At 41.7% G+C, this 17,703-nt stretch overlaps 1 protein-coding gene across 6 annotated transcripts in view; it reads right to left on the minus strand.

Moving 5' to 3' along the window:
- Positions 1–17,703, minus strand: part of ARID1B (AT-rich interaction domain 1B) — a 645,879-nt gene that overhangs the window by 584,864 nt on the left and 43,312 nt on the right. For all 6 annotated transcript variants that reach the window (XM_044289093.1, XM_044289092.1, XM_044289095.1 and 3 more), the window contains exon 2: positions 7,082–7,267. In XM_044289093.1, coding sequence (XP_044145028.1) covers positions 7,082–7,267 — 186 coding nt within the window. The remainder of the gene's footprint in view (positions 1–7,081; positions 7,268–17,703) is intronic.

Here is a 17,703-nt window from a genome sequence, read left to right on the forward strand (position 1 = left end):
ACCTATGATGTCAGCTTCTCTCCCTGCTCTGATGATGTCACGTGCACAAAGCCTGAGAGGTCAGATATGAGTCTGTACATAAGATGTCACTGTGCTGGCCACACACCCCTGCTCTGCCATCTGCTGCTGCTCTCTGCCTTGTGTCTCCCTCCCACTGGATTCTTCAGGAAACCCCTTCAGGAGCACAGACCCAGGGCTGAAGGCTTTACTGAGTAGCTGCAGGCAGTGAGGAGACAAATGCTGGGCACAGGGGCTCACAGACTACAGGAGTTCTACACAAGAACAGGTAGGGAGAAGATCCTGTGTGTATCAGCAGTGTCATTGTACAGCTGGGACTTGTAGTCCTACACATACAACATGCTGCTGAGTCTCCCAGCAGGCAGACATGTCACTCAGGGCAGCACTTATTTCACTCCCTTAGCAGAGCAGGGGGGAGGGGCAGAGATTGTTGTTATTGCAGGTAAACAAAGGGCCAGAAGAGAACCAGGGAAATGAGGAAATATAAAAATGTTTTACCTAAAACTTGCTTAGCTGAGTTATATATTGCTGCCCATCAGATTTACAGTGCTAAATATTTTTTTTTTCATAACTCGGACAACCCCTTTAATGGGTCTGGCGAGCATTCTGGTTGCTTCCGGCAGAGAATCGCTGTTGGCACAATAGTACAAAACTGTAAAATATACATTTATTTATATTGAAAGGTAGACTAAATTGAATTAATTAATTTACATTACTGCTCACACTGGGCGGTCCTTTTCCTTTTCAGTGACTGACAGCAATCCCCCTTCTATTACAGACGGCTCTCCATGACCCACCTCACACAGCTTTTTCCATGCACCTCACTGAACACACCTCATGCCTCCGCTCCGCCGGCCATGGTTCCCTGTCACACAAACTACTTCCAATGACTCATTCCGTAGTCTGCTTTACCCTCTCAAATAATGCACCCCCTCCTAACAAAGAGACCCATGTCTCGGACTAACATACAGTGACTCCCTCAGCGTCCAATTTCCTTTGTGAACATAACTGAATCTTCATGATCATTTAATGGAGAGTTCAGAGAATCAGTGCAGGAGAAGACTTTCCACTGAGTGGAAGAAGTTTTTAAAGGGGTTGTCCAACTAAAAATATTGTAGAGTTTTCAAACCAGCACCAGGATCAGAATACTTTTGTAATTTTGCATATAATAAAAATAAAAATAAAAAAAATAATCTCATTTCTTTGTCCGGCTCACGGATAAGGCCGCACATGCTCAGTTTCATCCTTCAACTGTCTCCTGAGCTGTGATAGGGAGAAAGCTACATAAGAAAGACTTGCCCCTGAGCTGCAATAGAAAATACACTCCAAACTGTCAGCTTGATATAAATCTAGCAGAGCAATGAATGAGGAGATCTCTGGATCCATGTGAGGTACAGAGCTGGTACTAGCTTTGTTAGAAAAAAAAATTCACATACTATATGGTGTCTGGTTTTCATGTTTTACAATAATCATGGATAACCCTCTTTATGCTGCGCAGATATACAGCAGTGAAGTTTAAAGGGGTTTTCCGAGACTCATACTGATATCAGTATCTGATCGGTAGGGGGATGACACTCTGTATCCCCACCGATCAGCTGTTTGAGAAGGCACCAGTGCTCCTGCGAGTGCCGCAGCCTTCTCACAGCTTAACCAGGACATATGATGTCACGTTTATTGGTCACATGGCTAAGGCGCAGCTCAGCCCCACTGAAGTGAATGGGGTTGAGCGGCGATACCAATCCTATACAATATAGTGCTGTGCTAGATGAGCTGAGAGAAGGCCGCGGCACTACTGCAAGCGCAATGCCTTTTCAAACAGCTAATCGTGGTCCGGGATGGCGAACTCCACAAGATCAGATATGGATGATCTAGCCAAAAGGATAGATCATTAGTATATAAGTCGTGGAAAACACCTTTAAGTGGAATAGTGAAGAAAGCCCACATGAACTGTCCAGATTTAATATACAGGCTGCCACAAACCTAAATTCTACTAAATGCTACTGGAATGTACCAGATGGGTATATCCTTTCTACCATGTTTGAGGCAACCTAAAGGAAGGAATTACAAAGAGAAAAATGACAATTCAATTCCATTGTATAGTTTAGCAGTTTCTATGCGGAGCACATTTACCAAATTTATTCAGAAAAGTTTGCTGTACTGTTACAACAGATTCTATTCTTGTAAATTCCAACAAATATAAAACTTCTTGCTGTGATGTCACCATCTTAAACCTGCTCCTCTGTGTCCAGGTTTAAATTAACCTAAATGGCCAGATTCATGTTAAGAAAACTGACATTGTTGCCCATAGGAACCAAATCACAGCCCAGCTATCATTTTCCAAGAGCAGAATTTGGTTACGTTAACTACAGGCCTTTACTTTTGCACCATCCTTTTGAATCCCAGCTTTGCACATATTATCCGTGTGTGGAGTGGGAAGAAATTGAAAATATTGCTCATCATAAAAGCCAACAGAACATGATGACCCCATTAACAGTGTTGTGGCTCGTTTGAAGTGGAAGCCATGAAACAGATGTGAACAATTTTTATTTATATTTTTAGCTAAAATGGTCAACAATACACATTATAACATTAACTATCACCAGATATTAAAGTAAAATGTTATGCATTGAAAACTAAAGAGATTTGCCAGGAACAATTGGTCAACCTTCATATTCAAAGCATTACTCCATAAAGAAGATCCTGTGGACCAATTTACTCTTCTGTAAATCACATCCCATGCAATCTGCATTAAGCAGTCATGCAGATTGCTTCAATCTTCTTTGAAGAGGTGCCAAATAACAGTCTTAAGATATTTTCATTGGTATTAGAGGCTACCTGACTAGCAGTATGCAGGCAGCCTCTAACACATTGAAGATAGCAGTAACTAAAAGCCTATCTTATTTTGAACTTGTTAGTGCTCAGCATTATGGTCAGATGTATGCCTATACAGAATGCTCTAGCAATAGTAATTCAGCAAGTGGTCAGGGTTTTAAGACTTAAGGTTTCAGCCTGCCAAAAAATAAAAAAAAAGGTGAATTACGCAGGCGGTACTGGCCTTCGACAGGATTTTACAGCTGAAAGTGAAAAATGTCATTTTTTTGCAAAAAAATAGTTACATTTTGATTAATAACAAAAAAAGTAAAAAAGTAAAAATGTCAGCAGCAATAAAATACCACCAAATGAAAGCTCTATTAGTGAGAAGGAGGTAAAATTCATTTGGGTTGTAAGTTGCATTACCGAGCGATAAACGGTGAAAGTAGTGTAGTGCAGAAGTGTAAAAAGTGGCCTGGTCATTAAGGGGGTTTTAGCTAGCGGGGTTGAAGTGGTTAAAGGGAACCCGTCACCAGTTTTATGGTGTCCTAACTAAAAGGCAACATAAATAAGTGACTGATTCTCTTAGCAAAATGCTGGGTCACTTTCTTTAATTGACCCAGTCAATCTGCCAACATCTTGTATTGAAAAGCTCCAGCTGATAATGATGAGTCATGAATATTCATGAGCTCCTGACTCTCCCCGTCCACCTGCTGCTGAATGACAGTTTGTTTCCATAGGAATCAGCAGCAGGTAGGCAGGGGAGTGGCTATAGCTCTGAATTAAATATATGCTGGACTCAATGACATCACACCCAGACTCAAATCAACTCATTAGCATGTGGCATGCGGCATCTGTGTGTATATTATGAGGTAACCATCTGTCACACCAGTAAGTGAATACATCTAAGGTACTTTTTAGTAGTTAATGATTGTATATAATTAGTTAGATTATAATCAAATATCCACATGACAGGTTCCCTTTAAGTCTACTGAGCTGTTTATGGGCTCTTTTTTTGCAGAACAATCTTTACTTTTTATTGATACTATTTTGGAGTGTGTGTGACTTTTTGATCACATTTTATTCTTTATTATTTTTTTTGGAATAAGAGAAGCAATGTCAAATTGGCCATTTTGCCCCTTTTTTCCCATTAAGCCATTCGACATATTGGATTATTTTTTTTCTATTTTATTAGTATGGACGCTTTCAGTCGCAGTGAAACTTTATATATATTGCTATTTAGGTATTTATTTATTAATTATACGGAAAGGGGGGTGATATAAACTTATATTTTTTTATATTAAAAAAAAAATATTGTGATCATTTTGTGCCTCATATGAGTTTATTAATTATATTTTAAAAAATTTTATTTTGGTTTATTAGGGAATTTATATTTGCCATTTACAGTCAACTTTGCTCATTTGTTATCCTGACTTTCCATATGGTGGCCCAAATAATAATTGCAGCATGAACACTTTCAGCCTTTTCAGCCTTTTCAGCAAGGCTGAGCGTGTTCAGCCTAATTACCGATGCACGAATTGGCCACACGGGGCATCAGTAGAAAGCGCTTCTAGGTTTTTTGCATTAAGGTGCCATGATCTCACTTGATAACGGCATCTAAAAGCATTTAATTACCACGATCGGCATTATTGCCGGTCACGGTAATTAGCCGCAGGTCTCTGCTGTGTGAAACAGCAAAGATCTGCCGCCCATGACACCCACTATACGTGGAAGCGAACGGGTTAAGAGGCCAGTGATGGGCTTTGGGAAGTGAAGGTGTATGAGGGGTGGTGGATTCGTTAAGGGTACTTTTCACACTAGCGTTCGAAGAATCCTGCTGGATCCGGAAATCCGTATGCAAACGCATACCATTTGTTTCCAGATCCGAATGCGGATCTGTCTGACAAATGCATTGAAATACCGGATCCGTCTCTCTGTTGTCATCTGGAAAAACCGATCTGGCATTTCTTTTTATCACTTTTTAAAAGGTCTGCGTATGCGCAGACTGGAAAACCGGATACTTCAATGAGGCAATTTCCTGAACACTTGGTACCAGATACGGCATTAATACATTTTAATGGCAAGTAGTCTGGAATTTTGGCCGGAGAAAATATCACACAGTGCTCCAGACTAAATAAAAATACCCAGTAGCCATTGGCTCCTGAACTGAAAAATTTAGGAGCCAAATCAAATTTTTAGTCGCCAACTCGAAACCGAATCAAAATTTTGGTATCATGACAACGCTACGCCGATCAGATTTTGATTCGCTTTAGTCACCATAGAAACGTATTGCGATACTCAATACCGCGAAAAAAAAAAAAAACACAAACAAAAAGCCGCGTGCATTTCGCATTTTATGAAACGTTCAGCCCATAATAAAACAGTCCTATCCTATTTTTTGGGGTGACAAGGTGACTAAAAAATGGCAAATGTTCACAGTATAGGAGATATTTTTTAATAATTTAATAGTTTGGAAAGCGCTATGTAATATGTTTATTTATATATTTTATATGTAAAATTGGGAAAGGGGGGGATTTAAACTTAATATTTTAGGGTACTTTCACACTAGCGTTTTTCTTCCGTCCTAGGGGCTCTATACCAGAAAATAACTGATCAGGCATATCCCCATGCATTCTGAATGGAGAGCAATCCGTTCAGGATGCATCAGGATGTCTTCAGTTCAGTCATTTTGACTGATCAGGCAAAAGATAAAACCGCAGCATGCTACGGTTTTATCTCCAGCGAAAAAAACTGAAGATTTGCCTGAATGCTGGATCCAGCATACTTCCCCATAGGAATGTATTAGTGCCAGATCCGGCATTCAAAATACCGGAATGCACCCGCATTAAATCCGGACCCATTCACTTCTATGGGGCTGTGGACATGAGCAGTGATTTTCACACATCACTTGTGCGTTGCGGGAAAAATCGCAGCATGCTCTATGTTGTGCGTTTTTCACGCAACGCAGGCCCCATAGAAGTTAATGGGGCTGCGTGAAAATCGCAAGCATCCGCAAGCAAGTGCGGATGCGGTGCGATTTTCACGCATGGTTGCTAGGATGAAAGTCTATTCACTGTATTATTTTCCCTTATAACATGGTTATAAGGGAAAATAATAGCTCTCTGTCATAGAGGTCATGTGCCGGCTTTTTGATTCCGGCACCCGCCTCCTGTATTTGTATTAACAGGTCAGTTATCTTTATTGGTGGCGCAATGGCCACAGCCCCTCCTCCTCCCGTCTCTCTTCTTACTGGTGGAGGCGGCGGCAGCAGCACAGGGGGGAGGGAGAGACTCCTCCACTGCGCTGCTGAGAAGAACATCGGCGGCGGGGCAGAGAATTATCTCCTGTGCCCGCCGCTGTATTCAACGGTAGAGCTGTGGCGGGGGGTCTAGTCGCAAATGGCAACAAGACTAAAAAGTCTTGTCGCCATTTGTAAATTCTAAGTCGCATTGGCGACCATTTTTGATTGCCATCTGGAGCCCTGTCACAGCATGCTGCAGTATTTTCTCCGACCAAATACCGTAAAAGGGACGGAACGGAAGACATCCTGATGCATACTGAACTGAATGTTTTCCATTCAGAATGTATTAGGAGAAAACGGAAGCATTTTTTTTTTCCGGTATTGAGCCCCTATGATGGAACTCAATATCGGAAAAGTTTAACGCTACTGTGAAAGTAGCCTAAGTGCTACTCCATTCTTTGGTGCAAAATTTAAGGGGCTGGAGAACTCCTTTATAAAACTAGGCAAGCATGCTGTACCGCTGCTGAATGGACACATAAGCTGCCGAGCAAATTAATTATGGCAGTTATATTTCTGCTAAATATATAAAAGTACAAAAGTTAAAAATACAAGGTTCCTCACAATGTGATAATGATTTTGAGCTCTTTATGCCATCGTACAGTAAGTCATTCTGACTGGCTTGCTCCAAAAATCTCAACATGAAAACACTAAAAACAAATATGTCACATAACTCCTCATGTCTCCTCGGTATTCTGTAGAGAATGTCCCTCTATAATGGCCATACATATTAGAAAAATGTCTGCCACATCTGGATAAGTAGTAGCGCTCCAACGTGTATGGAGCAACTCATGACATGTCTGCTGTTGAGGGGGAGCAGGACTGTGCATGTTCGAATTGAAACATGCCCAATCCTGTGTTCCCCACTGAGAGCTTTAGACTCCCTTCCTTCTCTGAATTACATGCTTAGCCATATCCTGATAATGCAGATACACATAAAATGATGCCACAAACCTGTTGCTGGGGATACTGCATTCCTCCCATTGTACGCCCCTGCATTCCCATTGGATATCTTTGTGGGCCTTGAGGTCCATACGTCTGGCCAGGATAAGGACTAATTTGTTGTGTCTGTGAGTAGGGGCTACTGCCCATTCCATAAAGTGGAGGCCTTTTCATTACCACTGGATCCATTGGACTGCCCTGTTTGTACACAGTAAAAAACAACATCTAAATTCATGCATTATACTAGTAAAGAATTGTGTTACTTTACATATTCACATACATTTAACAGAAATCTAAAATACACCTAGACACCTAGGTAAAGTAATAAAAAAAAAAAAAAACATGGTTTGCAATTGACTATCCATATTGCCACAACCCATCAGAAGGTAGCCTAATAAATAATTGCACACTGCAATCACATAAAAGTCTCCAGGCTCTGTGATATCAAATGGACTGCTTGCTCAACTTTCTATAGGTTCAAAAGACTTCAGTGAAGGAGGTTAAGGTCTGAGGCAAGCATGTGCACTTCTCTGTTGGGGATTATGGTGACACTGGCCACAAAGAAGATATGGGATGCCCATTCTCCCAGATGTGGAACACACATCTATTATTTATTTATTGCATGATTGCTGAGTACCTGAGGGGTTATCCCTTGAAAATGATTACCAATTAAAGGAATCTGCCATCAAAAAATTCACTGTTAGTCCAGGCACAATGCCCTATAGAACTTGCTCAGCTGGATGTAATGATACCTTTCACTTCGTAATCTGTCGCTTCATTCTGGAGAAAATATACTTTTAATCCATATGCAAATGAGCAATTAAGTGCACCAAGGGTAGGTACACGCTACTCTGGGCATCTTTGCTCCTCTACCAGCCCTTACTTCTCCTTCATAATTGACAGGGCCTGGTTCCTGCATAGTCATCTCATGTGGTCTGTCAATCAAGAAAGAGATGGAAGGGCTGACAGAAGAAGAATGAGGAGCAAGGATTCACAGAGTGGCTTGGCCCACCCCTGGTGCACTTAATTGTTAATTTGCATTTAGATTAAAAGTACTTTTAGCTGAGCTAGCCCTAAAAGGCATTGTGACTGATTTAAACAGTTAATTTATTGGTGGCAGGCTCCCTTTAATTTCTATGGGACTGATGGCATGGTGTATAATGGGACTGATGGCACAGTGTATAAATGAGACCCATAGAAAAGAACGGAGCATCTGACCAACATGCACACTACAGGAATGCTGGGGATTCCACAGGTCTGTCCCCCTTGATCTGATATTTATCACCTATCCTGTAGGTGTTAAATACGTTTCATTGGCTAGCCTCTTCAAGATGTTGTACATCCAAAGTGTAGTGAGTAACTTCAGTGGTAACCCAGGCAGGCATGACAAGTTGTAAAACTCTGTCAACCTCTTTAAATTAAGCCTAAGGGTAGGTTCACATCTCTGATGTGCAAAGGAGCTCACGATATCTAGCACAGCCGGATGCCAATTTACTATAATCCCATCAGAAAGCCAACAATTAATTTGAAAATCCACTGGATCCCATTATAGTGAATGGAGATCTGGTGGTGCCTGGCGCTGTCCTGCTATGCTGGATACAGTGTACTCCAGTACATAACGGAGATATGAACTAAGCCAAAATTCATATCTGTGGCAAGTATGATATCTGATGAACACAGCCAATTATATAGTCAAGCAATGTATTTAGTTTAGATTAAAAGGGTTGTCCCATGGAAAATATTCTACATTTCAAACTAGCACCTTGCTCTGAGTTATTTTGTAATTGGATGTAATTAAAAAAATTTGCCTAGCCACTGAGTTATTCAATAAAATGTATCTGAATAGAACCACCCGCTGTTTGTTCTTTTCTTATTTCTTTGCCTGGCTCACTGAGAAGGCCGCACATGCTCAGTTTTATCCTTCAACTGCCTCCTGAGCTGTGATAGGGAGAGCGGAGACAGGCCCCTTGAGCTTCCAGCTTGATATAAATCTAGCAGAGCAATGAATGTGGAGATCTCAGGATCCATGTAGTGTACAGGGCTGCTTCTCTTTGTTAGAGATTATTATGTACTATATGAGGTCTCCTTTTTAAATTTTTACAACTACTAAACTACTGCATAAAGACAAATCAACAATCCATTCTATTAAATAAGGCTACAATCTGAAAAAAAATAATAATAAATTAAAATAGGATTTATTGTAGCATTTTCACTATACAGGGTGGGCCATTTATATGGCTACACCTTAATAAAATGGTAATGGTTGGGGATATTAACTTCCTGTTTGTGGCACATTAGTATATGTGAGGGGGGAAACTTTTCAAGATAGGTGGTGACCATGGCGGCCATTTTGAAGTCGGACATTTTGAATCCAACTTTTGTTTTTTCAATAGGAAGATGGTCATGTGACACATCAAACTTATTGGGAATTTCACAAGAAAAACAATGGTGCTTGGTTTTAACATAACTTTATTCTTTCATGAGTTATTTACAAGTTTCTGAGCACTTCTAAAATGTGTTCAATGTGCTGCCCATTGTGTTGGATTGTCAATGCAACCCTCTTCTCCCACTCTTCACACACTGATAGCAACACCGCAGGAGAAATGCTAGGACAGGCTTCCAGTATCCGTAGTTTCAGGTGCTGCACATCTCGTATCTTCATAGCATAAGCACACCATTGTTTTTCTTGTGAAATTCCCAATAAGTTTGATGTGTCACATGACCCTCTTCCTATTGAAAAATCAAAAGTTGGATTCAAAATGGCCGCCATGGTCACCACCCATCTTGAAAAGTTCCCCCCCCCCCCCCACATATACTAAATGTGCCACAAACAGGAAGTTAATATTAACAACCATTCCCATTTTATTAAGGTGTATCCAGGCATGGGATCCAGCCGGTTCTCTCCGGTTCTGCCGAACCGTTTGTTAAAATTACAGGCGGTTCGCAGGACCGGTGAGAAGCAGGGATCCCGACCCGGTCCTGCAGCTGCGCCTGCACCAGTGGCGTAGCTATAGGGGTGGGGGCGGAGCGGAAGCCGAGAGGAGAGGGCCGGCCGGCCCTGTGTGACGCGCACTGTGCAGGGCAGCTGGGCAGGCGAAGTGAGGAGGGGCCGGGCCGGGGGAGCGGCTTCAGTTGAGGTGCGACGCAGGACTTAGTCACGTACCTCACTGTGACCTCCTGCGGCGGATCTCGCGAGATGACGCGATGACGCGGCGCGGGAAGGCACAGTGAGCGAGGCATTGGTGACCGCCTGTACCAGGATGCCACAAGCTGTGAAGGAGATAGAGAGGTAAGTTAAGTATTAATTATTTCTCCTAAGCAGGTGCCTACTCCACCTTCCCCTCATCCTGACCCAATGTTTAGATTCTTTTAGCCAAACAAGAGTTATGGATGGGGTTGATGACAATATTTAAGGTGGCCACACACAGGGAAACACATCTATTTTGCCCACAGAGTAAGAGCAGCTTTTTTAAGCGGTACTCCACTATGTAATGGCCCACTCTTTATTTTTAATGTAATGGCCCCCACTTTATTATTAATGTAATGGCCCCCACTTTATTATTAATGTAATGGCCCCCCTCTTTATTATTAATATAATGGCCCCCTCTTTATTATTAATATAATGGCCCCCTCTTTGTTATTAATGTAATGGCCCCCTCTTTGTTATTAAAGTGGGGGCCATTATATTAATAATAAAGAGGGGGCCATTATATTAATAATAAAGAGGGGGCCATTATATTAATAATAAAGAGGGGGCCATTATATTAATAATAAAGTGGGGGCCATTATATTAATAATAAAGTGGGGGCCATTATATTAATAATAAAGTGGGGGCCATTATATTAATAATAAAGTGGGGGCCATTATATTAAAAATAAAGAGTGGGCCATTATAATAATAATAAAGAGGGGGCCGTTACAGTAATAACAAAGAGGGGGCCTTTACAGTAATAAAGAGGGGGCCGTTACAGTAATAACAAAGAGGGGGCCGTTACAGTAATAACAAAGAGGGGGCCGTTACAGTAATAACAAAGAGGGGGCCGTTACAGTAATAACAAAGAGGGGGCCGTTACAGTAATAACAAAGAGGGGGCCATTATATTAATAATAAAGAGGGGGCCATTATATTAATAAAAAAGAGGGGGTATATATGGTGTATGTAAATATGTCGTGACTGTGTTGCATATATATGGTGTATGTAAATATGTGTCATGACTCGTGACGCGCTGCGTATCCACCGCTGAGTAGGGAACCTGTTGTTAAAAATTTGAATCCCACCCCTGGGTGTATCCATATAAATGGCTCACCCTGTACTAAAACTGAGGGGAAATTAAATGAGGACATCAACATAATCATTGGAAAATAATTGAAAGCATTAAAAATATATATTTGCAAATATGTATGGGATATACAGTACAATCATAAACATAGGAGGACTTTATGACTGATTTTACTTTTTTATTTATTTTATTTTTTTATAATCAGAAATGAGGGAGAATGTCTCAGCAGAACTTCAATAAACATTATCTGCTCTAGTTCCATAATTGCTGGTTTTTGCTTCTACAAAATACTGTGGGAGTGTGTACTTAGATGAGAAAGCAGGTTCAAAGATCTACTGTGTAGTAAAAAGTATATATCATTTAAAAAGTTGCCTGGTATTTTTGTGAGCAGCAACCCCCAGTTCTGAAGCCTGCAGGTGGTTACCATGCTTGCAAAATAAGCCACACAAGGACATTTGTAACAGGCATAATGAAAGCTCAGAATATTGTGCAATGCAACGCTCTTCTTATTGGCCACGGTAGTCAGTGCGATTTGGAAGCAGTATTAAAGTTTTCTGCATTGCTCGCTTTGATGAAGGCTTTGTATTTTCTCTCCATTGCTATGCTGAACGCAGCACTTCAAAGCTGACTGGTTGATTTACAAAATAAATTGGATTGAGATGTACACATACTGTAGCTCAAGAGTATCAAACTGATTTCAGCCAAGCCTAGAGTGGAGCAAATATTATAAAACTTGATTACAAGTGGTTACTAAACGTACCAACCAAAATCTACCTCAGTCATGAATACATTTTAACTTTTGCTTTAGAATTACCTGGGAAGTCATTTATAACTTTGGGTAAATAGCTGGTCATAAAAGGCATTTTTTCTAAACAGTTTCACAATTAAAAAATGTAAATAAAAGATTACACTCATCAGATCAAGTAAAATTATTTTTACTATGGCCAGACAAAAACGTTTATCTGTTAATATATCGTACTAATGTTGGTGGACCCAATATCCACACTCTGACGTTTCAAACAAAATGCTTCAAAGATCTAACTAATCCACCATCATGATCCTTGTTGCCAATGTGGAGAAGTTCCCTCCTAACCAGGGGCAACTTTTATGTCTAGCAATGGCTACACAAATTCTGTACCTTCTGGGAGTACAATATACTGCACAATGCATTCAGAAAGTCTTCAGATCCTTTCACATTTTGTTATGTTGTGGCTTTGTGCTAAAATACAAAAATCTAGAATTCACCCCCACCATTCTGCATTTGGTACCCTATAATATGAAGATAAAAACGGATTTTTAGAAATTTTAGCTAATTTATTAAACACTAAAATTTCACATGGAAATAAGTATTCAGACCCTCTGCTATGACATGATATTTAGCCCCGGAAGCCTCCCATTTCACTTGAGCATCTTTGAAATGTTTCTACATATTGATTGGAGTCCACCTGTGGCAAATTCAGTTGATTGGGAAAGATCTGGAAAGACACACCCCTATATATACACAAGGTCTTACATCTGCCAATGCATATCAGAAGAAAAACCAAGCTATGATGAGGAAAGACTTGCATAGAGACAGGATTGTGTGTAGGCACAGAAAGTTCCCAAGAACAAAGGGAGTCATTTATTATCCAGAAATAAAACCTATATTAGGCGTATTTCTGGCGCAGATTGCGATGCAAAGGTTATTTGTGCCGCGATCTTCTATTATTCCACGCTTACAACATGTCTAAAAAAGTGGGCGTGGTGTACGCGGTGAAGGGCCAGCAGAGGTCTGTCTCAATCATTTTCTACGCCTGTTTAAAGGCATAGAAAATGGTTCAATGTAAACCAGCAAGGAAGCTGGCTTACATTTAGACTGGAGCTAGATACGTTGAAGTTCTGTAGAGGGCAGCAAGCTACCAGCATCTAAAAACACCAGTCTTAATAATTGACCCGAAAGTTCTTAAATGGAAGAAGTTTGGAACAACCAGGATTCTTCCTAGACTAACCTAAGTAATTGAGGGAGAAGGGATTTAGTAAAACAGGGGACCAAGAAACCAATGGTAACTTTAGCTGAACTCTGAAGATACTGTGTGCAGATGGGAGAAACCTTTAAAAAGGTCAACCATCACTGCACCACTCCAGCAGTATGGGGATTTTAGCAGAATGGCTATAAAGAAACCTCTCCGAAGTAAAATACGCATGAAAACCCGCCAAGAGTTTGCAGAAGGCACCTAAGGAACTCTCAGACTGTGACAAACGAGATTTTCTGGTCTGATGAAACTAAGATTGAACTTATTGTCCTCTATTCTAAGTGTCATGTCTGGAGGAAACCAGGCACTGCTCATCAGCTGCCTAATACCATCCTTACACTAAAGCATGGTGGTGGCAGCATCATGCTGTAGGGGCGTTTCTCAGCGGCTGAGAAAGGGAGACTGGTCAGGGTTGAGGGAAAACTGAATGTAGCAAAATACAAAAGATATTAATAAAAAAAACTTGATCCAGAGTGCTCTATACCTCATATTGGCTAAAGGTTCACCTTCCAACAAGCAAGCAAACAGCCAAATTAAGAGATGAATGGCTTACAGACACCTCTTTAAATGTCCTTGAGATGTCCAACCAGAGACCTGACTTGAACCCAATTGAATGTCTCTGGAGAGAACTGAAAATGGTTGTCCATCAACAGTTCCCATCCAACCTGACAGAGCTTGAGAGGATCTTCAGAAAAAAATAGGAAATAACCAAATCTAGGTGTGCCAACCTTGTGGCAAAATAACCAAGAAGATTGGAGGCAGTAATTGCTATCAAAAGGGAGGTTCAACTTAGTACTAAGGGTTCTGAATAGTGTTGATCAAGCATATTCGGCCGAGCACCAGTTCATCTCCATGCTCGGAACATGGCGGTATTCAGCCGAATACCACATGAGCTCGAGTGCAATGCTCAAGTCTACTCCCTGCACATAGGCAATAAATGTGCAGGTAAGAACTGCACTTCACTATAATGCTGTAGCCATATTGGTTACTGGCATTAGAGCGATTGGCTGGCAGGAACGAGTTATCTGGTGCTATGTTCAGCTCAGTGTTTTCCTTTTTTTATTAGAAAAACTTGTCATAGACCCAAAAGTCCTTTTAACCCCTTAGTGACCACCCATACTTGTTTTTACGGCGGTCACTAAGGGGCCTTGGGCTGGAGCGCCGCCTTTTAACGGCGGCACTTCAGCCCAAGTTAGTGATAAAATCAATCGCTGTAGTTCCGTGCCCCCAGCTACTGGAGGTAGCTGAGGGCTCGGGGCAGTGATCAAAGATCGTGACAAGCGGTCTCTGATCATGTGATCACCGTGATACACTATCACGGCGATCACAGAAAATGCCGGCAGCGGAGCTGCCCGCACTAAACTTTCTCCCTTCTCTCATGTAAGAGAGGAGGGAGAAAGTCTTTGGTGCAGTGATCAGGTCCCCCAGCGCTTCTGGTCCTAAGCTGGGTCCCGATCCTCACCCCCCACCCCCTCTTACCCTCAAGAAAGATGGTGGCGGCCCTGCGCATGCGCAGACTGAAAGCCGGCTGCCGCCGCTCACAGTACGGTCTCTCGAATCAGGAGAGGAGAGAGAGAAGTTCAAATTATGCCCAGATAGGGTCCCCAGCACCCCGATCGGGGCAATATGGCCCCCAGATATGTTAAATAAAGTTATTAAGGCACCCCCCACATCTAATTAAAAAAAAAATGGCACAGATATGCGCACTGGTTACTGTGCTGAAGGTCTGCCTTCAGCACAGTAACCATCAGGTACCAATAATAATGTGCTCTGTAGGAAAAATGTCTTTAAATTAATACTTTTGTGTAAAAAAAAAAAGAATTAAATTTTTTCACCTTCTTAGGATTCATTTCTTTAAAAAACTAAGTAGTGTGTCAAAAAACTCATTACACCCATAGATAAATACGTTAAGGGGCCTAGTTTTTAAAATGGGTTCACATTTGGGGGGGGGGGTCTATTATTCTGACACTTATAAGCATCTGTAAACTTGGCTTGTTGCAGGAAAAAATATGTACTTCAAAAATTATTTTTTTTTTGTTAAAATGTTAAAGAGGACCTTTCACTAGAATAAAACATCTAAACTAACTATACAGACATTGAAAGCGGCGCCCAGGGATCTCCCTGCACTTACTGTTATACCTGGGCGGCACTCAGGCTATGAGCTGAGCGCTGAGATTGGCCAGCGCTACAGCATGGGAGAATGAGACGCCGGCAGGTTCCACTGGGTGGAGTCTAACATATGAAGATACCGGAGGCTATAACGGGAGAACGGAGCGGCGCCCAGGTATAACAGTAAGTGCAGGGAGATCCCTGGGCGCCACTCTCCATGTCTGTATAGTTAGTTTAGATGTTTTATTCTAGTGAAAGGTCCTCTTTAAGTCTCCTAAATAAAATAATAAAGTAAAAAAATTTGTAAGTGCAGACAAAATAAAGTAAAGATGTGAAAATATATTTCTGATAAAAATATTGAATAGTATTTATGTATGTATGTGAAATATTGCAGTTGAAAATAGGAAAATGTGCCAATTTTTACAAATTTTCATACATTTTCACTTTTTTAATAAAGATACGCATATTTTATCGGTATCATTTTACCACCTAAGTAAAGTACAATATGTGACGAGAAAACAATGTCAGAATTACTTTGATGTGCAAAACCATTACAAAGTTATTCTAAGCTAAAATGACATGTCAGATTTCCAAAATTTGGCTTGGTCATTAAGGCCCAAACAGGCTTGGTCACTAAGGGGTTAGGGAGTGTTGTGTGTGGCAGCAATATCTATTTTTAGATCATACAGCGCTGAATAGCGTGCAATAGTTAGGCCGCTGTGGTGCAATAGTTAGGCCGCTGCAGACAGCGACATAATCTGCACTACATCTCCTGTTTAACGTGTGCACATCCCAAAAATATCTGTGACATCCAGTGTACTTTTTCTGCAGACAGTGTCTGCTGCGGACAGTGACATTACCTGGGGTACATCTCCTGTGTAACGTATCCACATCCAAAATACCTGCGACATTCCCTGTAATTTTATATTAGCCGCTGCTGACATCAACGACATTATCTGTGGTATATCTCCTGTGTGACGTTTCCACATCCCAAATACCTTTTTTGCACATACACTTACAAATCCTATGCTACTGTACGTGTGACATACTTTCAAGCATATATAACATTTAATATTAAGAAGGCAAGCAGTAAGGGACAGGGAAGTGGCAGTGATGCTGATGGTGCACGTAGAGGTCGTGGCCCTGGGCATGTTGAAACAGTTTTTCTTGTGCTCTGGCAGCAGGCACAATCATCCACAAAAACTAGCTTCATATCCCAGTTTGCAGGGCGGTGCAGGACAACGCTCTCAAAGTCAGACCAATGTGACCAGGTGGTCGGTTGGATTGCAGCAGATAATGCTTCCAGTCGGTTAAGCATCACCCTGTCTTCCACCAAGTCCAGTCTCAGTAGCCAAGAGTCTGGTTAACACAATCCTCACCCTGATCCTCCTTCCTCCCACCATGGAGAGTCTGGCCAAACAAGTGATCCCACAAATCGGATATTCGGAGGAGCTCTTTTCAGTGCCATTCCTTTATTTGGGCCTCTCGACAAGCCCGCTTGAAGAGGGACAGAGGGACATGAGATCTTGTGCCCCGATTCCGAAACTCTTGAGCATCCACAGTCACAAGAAGAAAAACAGTGGGGAATGGCAATTAGTGTTCCACGATGATGAGACACAGTTGCCAATAAGTCAACGGCTATTAGTGTCTCAAGAGGTTGATGATGAGGATAAGACACAGTTGTCAATAACTGAGGTTGTTGTTAGGTCAACAAGTCAGGAGAATGAGCAGAGTGAGGAAGTGGAAGAGGAGGTGGTGGACGATGAAGTCACTGACCCAACCTGGGAAGGTGGCAAGCCGAACGAGGAAAGCAGTACAAAGAGGGGTGGGATCCTCAGAACCGCAACAGTCTGGAAGAGGCAGTGGGGTGGCAAAAGAGAGAAAGCGGGCCACACCAAACAGGCCCACAACTGTTCCCCGGAGCACACCCATGCAGAAATCTCCCTTGCCAAGGGGTAGGTGTAAAGCAGTCTGGCACTTTTTTGAGGAAAAAGTGTGAGAATTGTAATTTGCAACCTGTACCATACAAAAATGAGCAGTGGCGTGAACACTAGCAACCTCACCACCACCAGCATGATCCGCCACATGGCATCAAAGCACCAAATTAGGTGGGCTAAACGCCTGGGTCCACAATATGTGTCTGCAGGTCACACCACTGTCTCCTCTTCCCCTATGTTATGCGCTGGCCAATCCCCTGTCGAAGGCGCAGGCCCGGATGCCTCCTGCCCTGCACCT

This window comes from Bufo gargarizans, chromosome 4 (genome assembly GCF_014858855.1).
Source record: "Bufo gargarizans isolate SCDJY-AF-19 chromosome 4, ASM1485885v1, whole genome shotgun sequence".
NCBI classification, from domain to species: domain Eukaryota; kingdom Metazoa; phylum Chordata; class Amphibia; order Anura; family Bufonidae; genus Bufo; species Bufo gargarizans.